General features: G+C 38.2%; 1 protein-coding gene across 26 annotated transcripts in view; it reads right to left on the reverse strand.

Annotated features, from left to right (window-relative positions):
- Nucleotides 1–18,684, reverse strand: part of RBFOX1 (RNA binding protein, fox-1 homolog (C. elegans) 1) — a 1,244,625-nt gene that overhangs the window by 663,551 nt on the left and 562,390 nt on the right. The window contains exon 1 of one of the 26 annotated variants that reach the window (XM_014936487.1): nucleotides 4,904–5,421. The exons of 23 other annotated variants lie outside the window; for them this stretch is intronic. In XM_014936487.1, coding sequence (XP_014791973.1) covers nucleotides 4,904–4,948 — 45 coding nt within the window. In that variant the 5' untranslated portion in view covers nucleotides 4,949–5,421. Of the gene's footprint in view, nucleotides 1–4,596; nucleotides 4,703–4,903; nucleotides 5,422–18,684 lie in introns of those variants that run through there. 2 more of the 26 variants (XM_014936489.1, XM_014936497.1) reach the window with 2 other exon arrangements.

Below are 18,684 nucleotides of genomic sequence, written 5' to 3' on the forward strand. Positions count from 1 at the left end.
TTCTGAAAAATGAGTTCCTTCCTTTTACACACACCACTTGTTGATCTCATACATTAAAAGCTGGGTCATGAAAAATCAGAGGCCAGAGCTGAACTGCACTCCCCAGAATTACACCACCACAGGACACGTTGTGTCAGGAGATAGAGTAATTTTAAAAAGGTGACTAGTTGATGCTAACATAAAACCATACAAGTCATGTAAAACAGCACAAAAGGAGAGCGCCGTAACACTCCATTAGGGCTTGGTGTAGATGTCACGTTCTTAAATGACTTGCTCCAGTGTGGCACTAGTCCTTCGAAGACAGTGAGTCTCACCCCAAATGACATTATTCACGGAAATGATGCTATTTTTGTTAGAGCATCATGTAATACTGCAAATTCTCAGCAGCTGACACATAACTCTCCAGATAAGCAGCAGTGATGCACCACACGTGCCTCTCACTTCGCTTTGCTGTAATACATTTTTACAGTTAGAGAGCCATTAGACTCAGGTTAATTAGTAGTCAGAAACAAACCGCCATATAAGCTACAATTTACTCACCTGATTAAAGGATCAAACGTCATCCCTGGATTACTATTATTCTTGTAATGAGACAGTTCAACTTTAACAAGGGAAACACTGAAGTTAAAAAACTACAAGCATCTGTCCAGAAAACGTCGCAGCACAAGGAGACAGAACAATTTCCATTTGCAAAGGGTGGAAGGTTGTTCTTTACATTTTACGTCAACTGAAGAAATTAATAGTGTTTGCTTCTCCTGAGAATAAAAATATTTTAATAAAAATTGATGGTGCAAATGCAGAGCAAGAGGGTTTTCAAGAGTTTGTGCTTTGAAGGCGTACTTTTTTTTTTAATGTGAACACCTGACAGAAAAGAACATTTCAAAATTCTTATGTATCAAAAAAAACCACTGGAAGCATATTCAGTCAAGGCAGTAAAATGGGGCTTTTTGTCATGTTTAATTGCTTGAATCCATAACCTAGTTTTGCTGAATCTGGACGTTATTGCTGACTCAAGCAGTTTCTCCATTTTTGTACTGTAAAAAGTTTGTATGTGTCTCTGTCTTTGTGAAAGAAAACTAATAAGCTTCTGTGATACTATGATTTTTTTTAAATATTCCTGACCATCAGAAAAATATCCCTCTCCGGAAGCCTTATTGCTGTGCATGAAATCTGTAATTAACTAGAGAACAAATATAGTTTCTGATTGCAACCTGGTGGAAGAAGCCACACTGTGCTTTATTTTCAATGACAATGACGGGAAATCGCAGCCTAAGCAATTTAACACAGTTAACTGAAATCAAATGCAGAGCAGGCACGAGGAAGACAAATATAAAGCAGAAACCCTTAACACTCTATTCCAATCCCCCAAAGCAAACACATTCTCACACTGTCCAAATTGAAGTTCAAGTAAAATAAAAGTAGTGAGCATACAATGTCACTGAAGACAGCAACTTTGCTACGTTCCTTCACATCCCCATTTGATAACTTAAAAATAAAGAAGAAAAAAAAAAAAAAAAGCAACAGACTTATACCTACAGGTACAGAACTCCACTGCTGACGAGATTTCAGGCTACAAAATTAAACTTTATTCACAGACCAATTTAGAAAGAAGTGCTACCAGAAATGAGTCTGTCACATATTTATTTCCTTGTGCAAACCTGTCTGCTACCTCGCCCAAATGCAATCCCACAGCATTTGAATTTTAGAGAAAACATATTTATGATGCCCCTTTTGAAATAAAAAGCCTGCACTTCTCTTCCATCTGGTGACTATGGACTTATGGTATGTCTTGTGTGCAAAAAGGTATACCTGTGAAAATCCATCATCTACCTACCAGCGTATTCTACTGAATCGGTTATTTCCTGACAACTCAATTTATGAGAACTATTCCTTTATAACATATTCCAAAACAAAATTAAAGGCAGGTAACTTCTCTAAATTGATTTTTAGATGGATTGAAAATATGACTATTTATAGCAGAATAAGAAGTTTGGAAAAGTGAATCTTATTCTCACATAAAGTCAATGCATTTCAAAAGTTATACTTAGTTCCTAGGAGATGCTGTGAATTCTACCCAGTCTTAAAACATACATGACAACCCCCAAACCACTGAAAAATCATCTCAAGTCATCAAGGCCCTCTGCAGTCTTTCTTTCCACCTCTAAGTTCTAGAAATACACTATTTTGTGACATAATCATTCTAAGAAAAACTCCCAAAACCTTATCACTGAAGTTGACTAAAAGCTTAACTTTAGTAGGCTTGAGCTATCTTAAAAGTAATTCTTCCTTAGCATGTTACTTACTTAAATTAAAATACGAAGTAAAATTTAGACAAGATATTTTCTATGGTTAAAATTCTCTATACATTTTTTACCCTGGCTAACTCTTCATGGTATTTTTTCACAAATACTGTAATGATAACTTAAAAGCAAGATTTAACCATATATATTTTCCCTCATCTTTCCAATGTGATGCTTCATTTGTCATTATCTTAATAAAATTTACTGATTTTTTTCATGATAATAGAAAAAGTCCAAACTTTTAATATTATACTTAAAGATATTTTTCTAGACCTTTTATAGCATTTAGAATACCACAAGGCTTTCACTGAAAAAATAAATTTATCACTCATTCCTGGAAAAGTTTTATGTTTTATGAGCTAAACTGAGAGCCTATGTGAAAGTTTTATCAAAAAAATAAAATTGAAAAATTCCATTATAAAGGTCCTACTGAAGTAACCCATTAGAAGTCAGAAAGACCAAATATAACACCTTTCTACATAATAAGAATAAAGTTGTTTCATTTACCTACTGTTATGTTATTCGGATTGCAAATATTTATTTCTGTACAAACAGATAAAAACATTAAGCTCAATCTTTCTAAAACTATACTTGGAAAATGGTATAATTAATTCTACTCACACTTGCCGCAGCTATTGGATGGTGAGATGGCACTAACTAAACATAACATCTTGCCCACATATTAAAGGGGAGGCAATGGGAATGCCAGATACTGTATGTTTGCAACATCTAAGATACCAAGAAATTTTGTACTGCTTTAGGAAGAAAACCTCTGAAACTAATAATTAAATCCCTAGTAGGCACATGGGTTTAAAAGAACTAAACCTGATGATTGACACAGACTGTCCACATGCCCTCACCTACAGAGAAGCACCTATAAAGGATCAAAACCAAAAGTCCACCTCGTTTCCATTAAATGATTCAAATATGAAAACAGTGAAACAGTGATAACATATTCCATTACTGCTCTTGCTGTAGACAAGGGTTGTTTACTTAATAGCAGTTTTGCTCACTTTTCAGAAGTCAACCTCATTTGCATGTTCAAAAAACAGACCAACAACGTGCATACTAAATGTATGAGCAAAGAGCTAGAATTTATGATCAGAGTATCAAGACATTCTAAACCTTACATGTCTATTGCTTCATTTTAGAAATATATATGAAATCAATATACTGTACTGGTAAGTATTTCATAACATTGTGAACTTTCTGTTTAATATGTATATAAATCCTAATTACATCTGTACCAAGACCAAATCCCTTATCACTAGAGAACTGTCAAATACACAGACTGGTTTAGATCTTTAACTAAATTACTGAATATCCAAATAAAACGCCTGAGGTGGAATTCAATATACAGACCTGAAAGCAACATGATTTTATGGTGGCTAAACTGTAAGCAAACCCTTACTGTCTGAAATGCAGAGCCCAGCATTCCACTACTAGGCTGTGCCATGGTCTCCTACATGTGACAGCAAGTCTTTTAAAAAATATGATACTCCTATTAAGAGTATGGAAGAGATTCCTTTGTTAAAAGGCAGCAAAACCCACCTTCCCTACTCCCCTCAACGTTTTTTCCACACTTTGAAGTGTGTGGGTTTTTTAAAGAAAGAAAATTGCTAAAGTCATTCAAAATATTTGAATTACTCTGCAGTTATATCTGGGTGGCAACTGATTCACATTTTTAAAATCCCAGTCCTTTATAGTCTATTTCTGCTTTTAAAAATCTATATACATATAAATGGATTGTTAGGCAAATCTACCTGCATGTCTAAATTGTATGTATTAAGAAAATGTTGCTGTTGTTTTGTCCCACGCATGTTAACAAGTACAGTAACAAAACTTTAAAATCCTCATGTAAAATGTGTTTTCTAACGTCGCGGTATTACGCTGAAAATACACAGGTACTCTGAAGTTAAATACGCAACCAGTTTAGTCAGGAATCCTGTAAACTGCCTACTAAAAGGCAATAATTCATCTGACAAAACTATTTCTATTGAAATTCCTGTCATATTTCATATAAATGCTAATATATACCCCATCAAAAGAAAGTTAAACAGCTCTTTGAAGATGAAGTTCCCATAAACTTCAGCCAGTCACAGAGGAAGGACAAATAATTCCCCCGCATCTTATTTTCTGTAAGCACCACATACATTCCTGTATTGCTCACACAGACAGACCCATGCCATGCACACACATGTACATAAACACAGCCATAAAGGTATGCAGGGATGAATACAAGGTGAGGATGAAGCGCAGCCCCGCAGCCAGCCCTGTAAGTTTCCATCCGACACACCTTTGATTAGCCGGCAGCCCATCAGCATCTCTCTCCCGTCGCTCCTGGCTTTTATTCCACCAGCGCCTCGGATCCCCGCTCCAACCACACAGCCAGAAGCCCCACGCATGCACTAACCTCGCCGCATTCCTGTTGGGAAGCCACTGGCGGCGGCTACACAACAGCAACCGAACATGCCAACTCGCCCCCCCCCGTCCCCTCCCCACGCTCGCATCCCAGCCGGGGGCTCAGGGTCGCTCGCAAAGGCTGGCTCCCCTTTCCCCCCACCCCCGCCGCTTCAGTTCTTTGAAACCTGCTTCTGCCTTACCTGAAGGGCATCTCCCACGCCTGCAATTAGCTGCCAAGATTTCATTGTCGGCTGCGAAGCGCGTCCTGCCGCCGCGCCGGGAGGAGCCGGGAGGAGCGGCGGACACCGGGCAGCGGCGCCCCCCGCCCGGGAGCCGTCCCGCCGCCCTGCCCGGGGACACGCTCACCGCCGGCTCCCGGCCCCGCGGCACCATCAACCGCACACACACACACACACAGGCGCGGGATGGCGGTGCCAGGCACGGCCGGAGGGTCCAAGGTCAGCCCGGCCGGGGCAGGCTCCGCTCCGCTCCCCGCCGTCCTCCCTCCCGCTCAACACCCCACGCGTGGCGCGGGCGGCACCGCGCCTCCCCGCTCGCTCTCCGCGGCACCGGCCCCTTCCCGCTCCCTTCCAGCCTTAAATACGGCCCACATGACAGAGTAGGGCACCTTGCACAGTCCTCCGAGCCCACACTTGACAACCCATTTTAACTCGGGAGCGGTGAAATGTCTGAAGGCAGGAGGCGAGCGCTGCCAATTCCTCCGCTCTCCCGGCATCATCCCCACCGTCCGCGGGACAGTATTTATGGCTCTCCATGGCTCTCCATGCGCTGCGCGCTACGCGCTGCTACCAGATGCTAAAGCCCTTCTCCACCTTTCCCCCCTCCCTTGCTGTATCCCTGACGGGCTTTGCAGTAAGTATGTGCATTCAGTGAAGTCATTTTGTTTTATTTGTAGCTAAGAGCAGTTCCACACTAGCTCAGCTAGAAACCACAGCCTTGCGGGAAAGGAAGGTGGGCAGGGAGAGAACAGATTACATCCTATAATCCAGTTATGGAATGTCTGAATGCAAGGATAAATGAAGATATTAGACACGGTGCTAAAGTTTGTAAGGTTCCCTATTTTGATCAACACCATGAAAGCAAAATGTTATATAAAATATTTAACAAATATTTAAGCAAAACGGTCAACATTTTGATTAAATTAATTGTGAAATTCTGAAATTTGTATAAAAATTAACAACATTGCAGACTTAAGTAATTTTTAAGACATAGAGTGGCTGGAACTGTAGCAAAACCTAAACATCTTCCCCAAGAGATGGGAGCAATTAACCCATTTGTGGAGCAGAGAAAAAAAAAACACTGTTTGTTTCAGACAGACATTAAAAATTGACATCTTTTAATGCACAAAAGCATTGTTTATACCCTACCAAATAAGTTATTATATCAAAGTACATCTATTTATGCAACTGAAATGACAAACCGCAAACAAATAACCACTTATACTAAAGTGAAAGATTCTAAGGATACTGCTCAGAGGACCATAAATTCCATACAATTTGTTTTCATACCACACATACTATTCCTCAAAAATAATGAAAAGTTCAGTAAAACATCTTTCAATATTTATCATTATGCTGCAATCAAAAAGAACACTAACAAACTCATCTCTAAGAACAACATTTCTACTAATCATTCCATTTTTGCATATACAAGTCAAAGAACTTGCGCTCATTTTTGGCTGGAGAGACAAAGTTTAATTATGTTCTAATAAAACTGAAAATATAAAAAAATAACATTAGATTCCAATTCTGATTTAAAAAAACAAGAAAAATCATATTAAGTTCTTGCTGTAGTCACGCTCACTTTATTACCTGAAGGAAAGACAACTATCTACCTTGATAGACTATGAGACAATTAAAGCATCATAACAGTAATGAGGCCTGTGTGTAATTTAAACAGCAGAACGTTGCAAGGGCTGGCCTGACCACTGGGCTAATAGCCAAAACAAATCTCAGAGCTCACATTGGCTTATTGTGCGGCCTTGGCCAAATTATTCATCTCCTCAGTTTTCCCACTTGTAACATTAGAATACTACTACTTAGAGTGCCTATCTCCTATCTCCTACTTCTCAGGAGGGCTCTGAGGATTAATGACCCTACAGTGCTCTGAAAATGAATAAACACTAACTGCTAAGCCAGAGGTAATATGTTTCAGAGTATTAAAGCACTGAAATATGAGAAATTCCAATTAAACCACCTCGTGTGTCTGAACACAGATGAACTAAAACACAGGGATTACTAAAACACCGCCTCCTATCATTTACAATCAACAAAATACTATGGGTTGGCTGATAGTTCTGTTATTTAAATCCGAGTTTGATCTTTGTCCAGTCTTAGTATTAAGCTCAGAATTACAATAAAAACAGCACGAGCAGCACTTGCCCCTGCCACCTTAAAAAAATATCCTGTCCAGGGCAAGGTCACTCCCAGTTATAGCAGTCAAGAAACTCCACCATTACCTCTGGCCCGTTGTCTCCAGCCTTTGCAGCACATACGGTCCATCAGAAGACCAGCAATTCCGGCAGATGCTACATGTGGTACTCAGTGCTGTTCTTCAGACTGCAGTTCTTTTTTCAAGTAATGAAAAAGAGTTTAAACCAATTAATTATCTCATTAGCAATAAACAGGGGGAGGGGAGGGAAGCACTAGCATAGAACATACTGCTTCAGAACAAGCTACATCATTCACAAAGTTGTGACAATGATAGTCCAAATTTCCATATCCAACTTAAAAAAAAAAGACAGAATAGTAAAATCCCATTTCAGTCTATAGACTTAACTTGATAAAAAGATTATATACATTTATATACATTCATTTTTACCACTCACTCTGAACGGTGGATAATTTTGGCCTTCGGATTGTTTCTTCCACCTCACACATGAACAAGAGATAAAATGCTCTAATGGGCAATTGATGCCACTGAGTGTCCTTGAATCATTAGTACAGGGTTTGCAAAGCTTTATCATCTGGGATGCCATCCCCTTGTTTGACAGCATGGATACTTCAGTGGATGTGTGGAACTCACATCGGAGCAATGATGTTTATGGAGGAACACTAAAACCAAGAGTTAAATTCCCTGTGAAGTGATCTGCAGGATAAGCAAAAGCTTGAGTCACAAACTGCAACAGGGAAGAACAGGTTCTTGCTATGGTTGAGCTACTAGAGATCCTCGTCCTGACTTTCTTACACACATCATCAGGAAGGCTTCTCTCTAACCTCTTCTGCTGTACTTGCAGGGACAAACATTAATTAACTGAAATATTTGTGATGGCAGTGGCTATGAAAGTTTCTGTATTTCCAGATTCCTATCTTTTTTAGTTGAGATTTTCAAAGAAGTATTTTCAAAGAATTTATTGAATAGTACAGAAGAGTGTCATCACATTATGTCTCATGTTATATCAGAAGTTCTAAATAAATTTAGTTGTTTATTATCTAAGCCCTTACATCCTTTTCTCCTTAAAAGGAGTATTTTTCTTCTGAATTTTCCACTTTACAAAGAAAATTACTTCACAGGGAAATAGACCAAAGTAACTAATTGTAAAGTAGGTGCTCTTTAGTGAATGGTGCAGCTTGTTTGAGTTTTTTTAAAGTTGATCCAAAGGTATGTCTGTCACACTAGAAAGCTTCCAGCTGAAAATTTTCAGTGTGTAATTGGTTTAGTCTTAATTTATTGAACAGAGTTTCTGTGCTATGGGAACTATCAAAAAGCAACACAATCTTTGAAGGAAAATGAAGACTGGTTGCACCTCGAGCAGAAGGTAATTCTGTACCTGTACAGTTTTGCAAACACATTCGATACCGGATAGTGAAATGTGGTTTAATCTTTAATGCATTTATATGTCAAACACACGGGGGCTCTCCATGCCTGACGCATTACTGCTGAAATGATTTCTTTCTACATGCCATCTAATGATCCAGTACTATTACAGAAGGTAAGTCTAATGAAGCATATTCAGATGGAAAAGTATCATGCAATTTATGATAAACATGCTGCAGTTTTATTCCAAAATGGTTTATGGTTACAGTGTGTGAGTCTAAGGGAGATAACCGACATGTTAAGAAACATAACATCAATCATATGTCACAATCCTAACAAGGCAATCGAAGCTGAAGGAAACCTAAACCTGAGAATTCATAATGCTACGCTGAAGCTAAATATAATCTTTCAGAGAAAATCCAAACGATAAGGATTTTAAAACCTGAACTATCAAAAGAAATACAAGCAGACTTGGAAAAACACAAGTTTTTCCTCTACCAAGCAGAATTTAAAATGTTCTCCAGGGGCTGGATTCTGCAAGCATCCACAACATTGCTAACTTCACAATGAGACTCATTATCGGAGTACACAGAAATAAGTGGTTTCAGCATTAGACTTACATAAGGGATGTCCAAAAGAATCAGTGACGCAAAACACTAGGTGTTCTCACAAATTATTTTTCTATATATTTAAAATGCCAGTTTGTCCTTAGCCCCTTGTTCACAGATATTATCTATAAAGAATTTGTAAATGTGATTATATCCATCTGAAACACTTCACTTTACATTATTAGTTGGCGTTAGCCAGCCTTTTTCAAGAAGGTATATTGAAATGGATGTCACTAATCTCAAATGTTCTAGAATTGTTTCGGCTACACATACAATTACAGCAGTTCACCAGTGAGGTAATGTCTTGTTGTAAGTATCCAAAGGCATGCATTTTTGTACTTCTACTGTAATATTAAATGCAAAAATCTGTGAAGTATTAAATGCAAAACTCTATTGGCTATCTTTATATAACAAAATCATGCCCAATTTCATTTGGACACAGTGTAGGAAATCAAGCACTGTCAGTAAAGTAGTAAGACGAATATTATTTCCATGCAATTTTGATGCAAATAAGTAAGTCAGGATCTAATAAATGTTACTTTAAACCTTGCTGCAAAAAATAGTTTTTTGCATAAATGCTATGAAAGGTGTCATAAAAATAACACATCACCCCTGTATTCACCCCCCTGAAAAGGGCCCAAAATGCATATTCTACAGGCTAGTCATTTTTTGCACTGCTTATCCACTGCTGCTTAGCAGGTCACGTTCAAAAAATACTTATACAAAGACGTGAAATAAAGCAAAGTTTCTGAAGATGCATCAGATCAAGCAAAAAAATAACTATCTTATTTTGCTCAAGTATAAGGAAAACACAAAAATCCCCAGTTATCAGAAGCCTTCACTTTAAGGCTATCGACTATTTTTTTCAGATTGTTGCAATGTTTAATGTGAAACGTATGATAATAACGCATCTACAGACAGGAAGAAACAGGTCTCTGAGAAGCCTTGAAGCAAAGAAATTTGTTATGTGCTTATACATATCCACAATCCCATTAAAATGCTAAACTATTCACAAAAAATTACCTTACTAACACAGTATTTTGGCCTGATCAAGGTTTACTAGTTAAGGCTGCAACACAGATCTGTAACACTTCACTATGTATTCTCTTCAAAGGTAATCTGGATCTGCTTTTAGATGTTATTCACAAACAAATCACAACTCTTTGTTTAGCAACATTTAGAAAACACAACTTTTTTTCTGAATCGTGAATTTCCGATTTGGCAATCTTTTTTTGCTTTACAAAGTATTACTGCAAATCATTTCCTCAGCTAAACTGCAAAAGGTTCATTTGTCTAAAGAGCCCCATGAGCAGGAAACACAGATATGATAGTGCTCGCCATACCAGCACAAGAGGAAATGTAAAAACACAAAGGAAAATACCTAAAAACCCTGGAAGTGCAGTTGCTTGCCATCATAGATCATTTGGTGCAAGGTATATCTTCAAAATTATAAACTACAGCCCATTCCATAGAACAGGCCCTCTGAATGCTACTCATAACATCAAACACAGCTAACACAAAGCATTTCCCAGTCCCAAGAGCACAACTGGAAATCACTAAGGGGCCATCGCGGCCTCTGCCAGTCATTCTTTGAGGCACTACAACTCCGGGAGCCCAAATTTGGACCTTTTTTCACTCTACTTTTACTTCCTGAGTAAAACAGCAAGCACGACCCGTATGAGACAGGTGTGAGTCTGACACGTTGCCTGTACGTACAGGCAGTGGTCTGAGAACAGAAAAAAGAATGATGGGCAAGCTACTTAGAGATTTCTAAAAAATTTTTGGCCCAGAAAGTGGGCAAAGAAACACTCCTGTGCAAAACTGCGGGGCGTGTGGAGGTACAATTGTTCTGAGAAACTGGGTAAACGTGTATTGTTTATGCTTAGTCAATAAGCAGCTCTATTTATTTTTACTCAAACTATTTACATTTACAGTTGCTCTCCAGATTGCAAAACATCCCAATGATACTTCTGTCACTGACATTAGATGCATGATATATACTTCCTACTAGACTGCATGTGAAAATTTAAACATCTTTATAGGATGAAGCACTGTAGGAATTATTACTTGACGTACTTTCAGCATTTAATATAACACACAAATGCCACAATCTTGTGCAGGAGGAAGAGGATGGCACCATCTCCAGCTCAGTTACTGCGGGCCTTCTCTCCTTTAAAGTCATGTTGGCACAGAGAATGTCACAGCTTGTGGATGCAAGCAACCACTTGCTTCTGCTCATCTGTGGCACAACACAGTTGACTAATTAATTTTTTAAAGTATTCGAGATGTGACACTTTATATATGGGAATGAATACAGATTAGCATTACAATAATCACAAAGCTTTTGTAGCTTCAAATTTGTCTTCTTCCAGCAAACTTTCCTTTAATGTGCAAATGAACGATGCCGCTACGTATCTTGAAATAAACAGGCTCATTATGGCCAGGACTTGTCATATATGCAGGCATTCAGAATTATATTAACAGCATACAGTAAGTTGGCAGATAAAGACAGGCTAAATAAAAGATACATAACCAACTGCCTGCTATCACATCCAGATGCCTTCATATCAGCAGCTTCCCAAAGTATGAAAATCCCCCTCCTCCCACATGTTTATACATTGAAGGTATCTTCACAAGTTGTAAGGGCTTCCTTGGCCCAATTCTAAGGACAGAACAGGTTTGTCAGACCAAGTAAAAAGAGAGCAAAGGGAACATGAAATCATCTCAAAAATGCAAAACCAGCAAAAGCTGGGAGAGAGGTTCAGAGAGACTGCCCACACAATGAAAAGCAAAGATAAGAGGGAGACAGGCAAGTGGGCTGGCTGAAGCCTTCAACCCCCTCAAAATAACTGTGAAGTAAAGGGAAACATACTAATTAATTGGGGGTGGGTGGGTTTACTTTTTAAAATTAAGATTTTTCCTTTGCATCCTTTGCAATTTTTGAGATTAATTAAATTGGTGTATCTGGAGTCACTTCATACATCACAGGCCACTCCTCACAAAATGAAAGGACCAGCATGGGTTGTCACAAAAAAGGTGGGTCCTAATAACTGTCAGTAAAGAAGGAGATGCCTAACAGGAGCCTCGGTGCCAGGGCAGTTAAATTACAGGGTTTCCTCTGTAGTGAGATGCAAAATATGCCTCAGAAATAGATGGTCCTCTAGAAGGATCTAAGGGGACCAATGTTAAATTTGTCAACCATCAGGGAATGTATACAGGGTACTTTATACCAACATCTATATATAATGATTCCAAGAATAATTAGGGCATGATATTTTAAAAACAAATTTCACACATTTTTCTGACAAACTGTTGTGGACTACTGGTGTTAATTTTAGCAGTTTCAATTGGATTTGGTACGGTTGGAAACGTAAGGGGAAATCTGCAGCAATCAGGATGTGACACTCATTAACACTTTCACAAAATACCCACTGGATTTGCATAAAGTCTGCAAAGATTCATTGGTGAATCTTTAATATGAGATTTCCCTTGGTTTTACTCCACGTTCAGCTCTATTTGCCCTCCCTCTCTCCTCTCCCCCTTCTGTGAGAACTGCTGTAAACAGTTTATAACAAAGCATAATTAACATAGCGCATAACTAAAATATACATATAATTACCCAAAAGCTTATATAATTACATATGTAATTTTGCAAATTGCAAATGTTTTCTGAGAAATTATTCTGTAAGGGAGATAAATACTAATTGGATACAATGGCAATCCAAGTCACCTAATATATCTGGAGATTTCCAGACAAGTTTTTTATGACCTGTGTATGAAACCCACCCACGGCACGGGTTACACGCAGCACAGCCTGGGCATGAAACCACTCTACAAAGTGGATAAGCCACCAAGGTGGCAAAACGTTTCTGGTTCTAACAAACACAAAACTTCAAAAAAAATTATGGCACTATGAAGGGAAACATTTCTTGCTACTGCCAATACCATACAGTGTGGCAAGAAATAAAAAAAAAACAAAAGTCTGGGTCATTTAAGTCTTATTAAAGAAGAAGTAGAAGCTCCTCGGGAGTCAATATTTAGTACCTATTTTTAGCTGATCTATATAGTACCTATTTGACTACACTGACTACATCAGCTCAGGCCAAGGCAACACATGCCATTACAGCAGACAATGCAATATAAAATGGAAATTGCACCATGAAAAAAGTAGTGAGGTTTTGCTCTTCTGAACTATATAAAAAACCCCAAGTAACTTAACAGATTTTAAAATTCTCATTGAAGCTCAGTATTCTGCTGATAAAAATGCTTTTTGGTGAGCTTTGGTTTTAAAACAGAATCTTACAATAATAACTGTTATGCTGAGCTCATCGTTAACATGATACATTTAATTTTAAGTAAAAAATTACTTATATTTAGCATGAGATCCAGAATAAATTTTAAAAGTCAACTCTTTTCCCTGATATAAATTCCTGTAAATACATATAAATGACAGTAAACTTCTGGTATATTATCCTCAAACCCAAACACTTGTGTATAGGATAAGCTTTGAAATGATTTGAACAATGCATATGTAACTGAAAAGCTGTACCAGACAATATTTCACTGGCTTGCATTTTGAGCAAATTTATCGACTGAGAGTCTTACTTCATTGCTCCTACTCAACAGATCATTATCTCTCTCTGATATCCCACTGGCACATGAAAGAATTTTCTACAGGAAAATAGCACCTGAATAAGTATAAGGGCCAGGATGCATTGCTGTATTTTTACTTCTGGATAAACTCTCGGGCTCAGATCACCTTTATGTCTCGTTCATTACTGAGGAGTGGAAGAATGCCAGGAAGAAAAATGCATAGACAGTATTCTATTTGTTTTGTGGATTCTTTTCAAAGAGAAATTAGCACATCAGAATTTGGGGAATTTGTTGTGTTTTTTTCCTGCTGAACAACTGTAAATTGTACTGAGGTCACTTGAAGCGTAGATACTCATAATTTTTGAAGTTTTCTCTCCACTTTTTATTCATTTTTTTTAATTTAAAAAAAACCCACCAACCCCAGATTGATATATTTTTTTCTTTGCAAGTGGAACAAAACTTTTTTTGGTTTTGTTTAGTAAGCAGTATTCACATTCCAATGCTTTACAACTGAACACAAAGCCAAGTTAAGTCTACGGTAAGTGAAAACTCAAAAAATTTACACTAACTCAAACTTACACATTTCTAAGTTTTAGAATGGGTACAATTCTATATGGTATTATGGGTACAATACTATTTGTACTCATATAAAAAAAACCAAACACCCCACAACATGCTTGAGACAATTTCAATATTCACAATAGCAACAACATACTCCATGCCATTCCTCAAGTAATTCTTGAAGAACTCAAAACTGGACTGTTAATGACAGCAAAGCATTCTGGCATTACTGGCTGCAAGACTGCAAATATTCCATTTAGAACTGTAGGACAAGAAAAATATTAACCAAAAAAGCATTACAGGCTTTCACAGTGTACATCCTGATGTAATTACATGTGAACTTACTGACCTTGTGACAAAGTGATGGTTATTATTGAACAACCACTGTGAAAATAGTCTGTTTGAAAATAAAAAGTCTTCACTTTCATTTCACTAATTCAGATGACACAATAATGACTCTTCTGAACACGATTTCTCAAAGCTGTCATTTATTGTTCACTAGAGGCAATTAAAACAAGTTCATCCCATACTTCACTTCTCATTTCTCTGTCTCAGTAGCGTGAACCTTTAAATCAAAACATATGGATGCTATGTTGTCGCTTGAAAGAAAGCGATGCAAAGCTTACCCGGACAGCCCTTTTCTGCCTTGCACAGGTCAGAGACAGCAGGCTGCCAACTGGGTGAAAAATCAATTGCAAAATGGAAAGCCAGAAACAGGAAGAGGACACAGTGCATTCTGGTGCTTCATCACTCCCAGTGCCTGGGTATACTGGACAATTTTGGTGGGTCAAGGGGACCCACTGCCTCACACACTCCCAATACAGCAGCTCAGTAATAACTCCAGTATGGAGAAAACACATTTCTGTGACTAAATGGTGATTTTTTAGCACTCATCCCTTGTGCCTGTGGCAATTGTATCTGCAGCACTGAGGAAAGTGCCCCTACACAAAACTTTCAAATTGGGTTCCAGAAATTTGGCCCTGAGGAATCTGAATCAGTATGAATTTCTTAAAATGCAGACAATATGGAAAGACAGACCAAATATTTTGAGGATGACAGATGTATCTCCTGGATACAAAGCTGGCACATAAGGAATGAGACTGGGCAGAATGATATTGGCAAGTAGAGTAAACAAGGAGCTCAGCGCAGCCAGCTGCCAGGACCATCTAGGACTAACACTCGGTGCAGGCAGAGGTCTACCCACCTGAGAGAAACACCAACTCTGATTTCTTGGGTATAATTTTGGACATCATGGCTACAAACCCTTCCCCTCACTCTCAATGGCAGAAAATGAAAGATCTCATTACTTGTACAGTGAGAGCTCTTTAACCTGGCAACTGAGTAAAGATACCAGTCTGCAACTGAGGCGGCATATATATATATAGCTTCTATACATTATTTAAAGAGCTAATAAAGAGGTGGCCTGTGTAAAATAGAGCCTCGTGTTCCACTTCCCTCCATCTAGCATAATCCATACCGGGCAGTAGAGAACAGTAAAGTTTGTGGAAATACAGAGAAGAAGGAGAGCATATACTCTGTGCTACCCAGCATAACAAAGCAGTGTTTCCAAGACTGGCCTCTGGCTGGTTCTGCTCAATCTGGCACAGAGCTAAAGATGGCACTAAAGGTAAGACATTTTTCAAAACGAGGAAACACTGTATGACACTTTCATCACAATATTATGCTCATGTCCCTGGCTCCAGACACTAACTTCTACTGAAAATGCTTTTCCAGAGAGATCAGAATTCTTTTTAAAACCACTGAAAACTCAGCACTATGACTTCATTCTAGTATCAGTGTTTTCCCCCTCCTGATTTTACAATTGCTGTTCCTACCAAATGCCACCAACTTCTAGTTCTGAAGCTCAGATAATTCCATGTCCTTTGCTCCCCTCACTTCTCTTCAAGAAAACCTTCAATCCCACCATTCAGAACATAATAGTGGTTTTACAGCATTTTAGTTTATGTGCTAATTTTACCTGGAAAACAAAATGGCATTCACACTTCGAACAACAGAGAAGGAAAACAGTGAAAATTCAGGAGATGAGTCAAGGCAACATATTCCACATTGACTTGAACTGAATGAAGTTAATTTGTGGATATAAAATTTTCACTGAAAACTACCGTAATCATAAAACTGCAAGTCAACTTTATATCATGTTGTAATAAAATACTACTCAAAGGTTAAGTACGTCATATCTCACTCTAGTGGAAAGTCAAAAAGAAAGAATAACAAGATTTAGGAGACTATCCCTACATGTATTAAAACTGCATTTATATATGTGTGATGTTTATATATTTTAATATATAAAATCACAGAAAGGTTCCAAAACTAATACATTTGCTGGTTTTTTTTAGAGAAATACACTGTACCATTATTCCATTAATTCTGTACCCCTTCCTGCCGCTGCCCTGGGAAGCTGGTGTCCAGCTGCAGGATGTTCTGCTCATTTCCTCACCTGCCCCAACAACATGCACCGAGGGCTGTAACCCTGAACCCCAGTGGATACAGCACTGCTTTTCTAGCACAGTGTTGAAGCGTTAACCACTCCCGAGTACAAAAGTAACAAAATTTCTTGCCACAAATTCAAACATTATGATGTGGCACTACTGTCCATGTGTTATTTGCAAAATCTTACGGATCCAGAACCTGCAGCAGCAGAATTTAGATGTTTCTACTGAATTTAAAAAATTCATTCCCTGCAATCTTTTTCTCTGCCTTACCATATAAGAACTAAGCCTTTAATTTACCTGAGCCAGCATCAATTAGTCAAGGAGATAGAAAAGATGGTAAAGAGTATGTTACAACTTAGGTAAATAAGATTCACTTGGAGGCAACTTGATTTGAGTAATGAAAATAGTGGAAAGGGAATTCCTAATATTCTGAGGTGTGAACTTGTTAATGAACAAGCAATGAGACTCCAGACAGCCCTCACTGCCCTAGACAACCTAACAGAGCAAGCACAAAAGGTAAAGGGTAATGAAACACTGGTCCAGGTTGCCCAGAGAAGCTGTGGATGCCCCATCCTTGGAGGTGCTCAGGGCCTGGCTGGCTGGAGTTTTAAGCAACCTGGTCTAGTAGGAGGCGTCCTTCCATGGCAAGAGGCTGGAACTAATCTTTAAGGTCCCTTCCAACTCTAACCATTCTATGATTCTAAAAGATACGGCACTAAGGAAATAGGGTGAGGACAGGTGTTGAGGGATCCAAGCAGTAAAGACAGCAAGTTCCCCAGAAGTTTATTGCTGGGCTTGAGTTAAATGTTGCAGCAAGAACAAACTGGGAAGAGAGATGGAGAGGAAAGGAAAACTGTTTCCATTCCATGTACTGCATTACTCCTTAAAATTACTCCTTTCTCCCCTGAACATCTGCTGCGCTGAACAAACATTACATATAGATACACACATATTTAATATTCTCAATAGACAAGCACGTACAGCATATCTTGCTCATGATTATTTGAAAAACACAAAAGCAACAGAGATTTATTTGAATTACAACGCCAAAACCAATGGCCGGCAGTATTTTCTACTGAAGTTGTTTAGATCTGTTGTCTAAAAACAGGTTGGAAGTCTCTGACTACCGATGCTTTGACAATAATGGGGCATCATCTTTTAATAAGATGGGAAGAGTAAGACTTAATTTACATAAGATAAGACAATTTCCTGTATTCTTGTGAGTCATCACACATCATTAAGTCTTTTTTGCATTACACTAATAACTGTGGGGTTTGGATGATTGCACTAATTAAACCTGAAGTCAGAGTGGAATGATTTTTGGAACACTACACCACTTAAGGATTCATCTATTTTTATTAACGTACACATCTAGAAAAGAGAGTTGACCATCACATCAACTCTGCTCTGGTAGTTTTATTATTGCTGTTCTAACGGTCCCACATCTAGTGACTTTAGCTGCTCTTCATGGCGCAAATGTCTTCCTCATACAAGTGTCACACCTACGATGCAGTTTTCTCAACAGATCTTTCAAGATTTTTTAGATAACTGCTCCATCTGCATTGTTAGAAGTCTTACCAACATTTCAAGAGAACAAAATCTTCCATATTTATGTTTGTTTACATTTTTAAAACTACACATTACCCCAAGCAAATAAACTGTATGACTACTGTTCTCTAACCTGTAAAGCTATGCAGTATTTATTGAAATCAAAGAATTAATACTGTTATTATGAAAGCATGAAGCAACAAAGGTAAAATTACAACTCATGATTACCTCGAAATCTGGCATGAAACCTGAAACTAAATTAAATCTTATCTAAATACCAAAATCAAAGAAAAGAAAAACAACACCAAAGGCAAAACTAGATTCTCTGTCCTATTTCCTATTCTATGTTTTTGCATATTTACAGAACAGAAAGACAGGAAAAAAAAGGTATCTGAACAGTCACAACTGAATCACCTGGAATAATAAATGGCTGGCGTGTCT

This window comes from Calidris pugnax, unplaced genomic scaffold (assembly GCF_001431845.1).
Source record: "Calidris pugnax isolate Ruff unplaced genomic scaffold, ASM143184v1 scaffold17, whole genome shotgun sequence".
Lineage (NCBI taxonomy): Eukaryota > Metazoa > Chordata > Aves > Charadriiformes > Scolopacidae > Calidris > Calidris pugnax.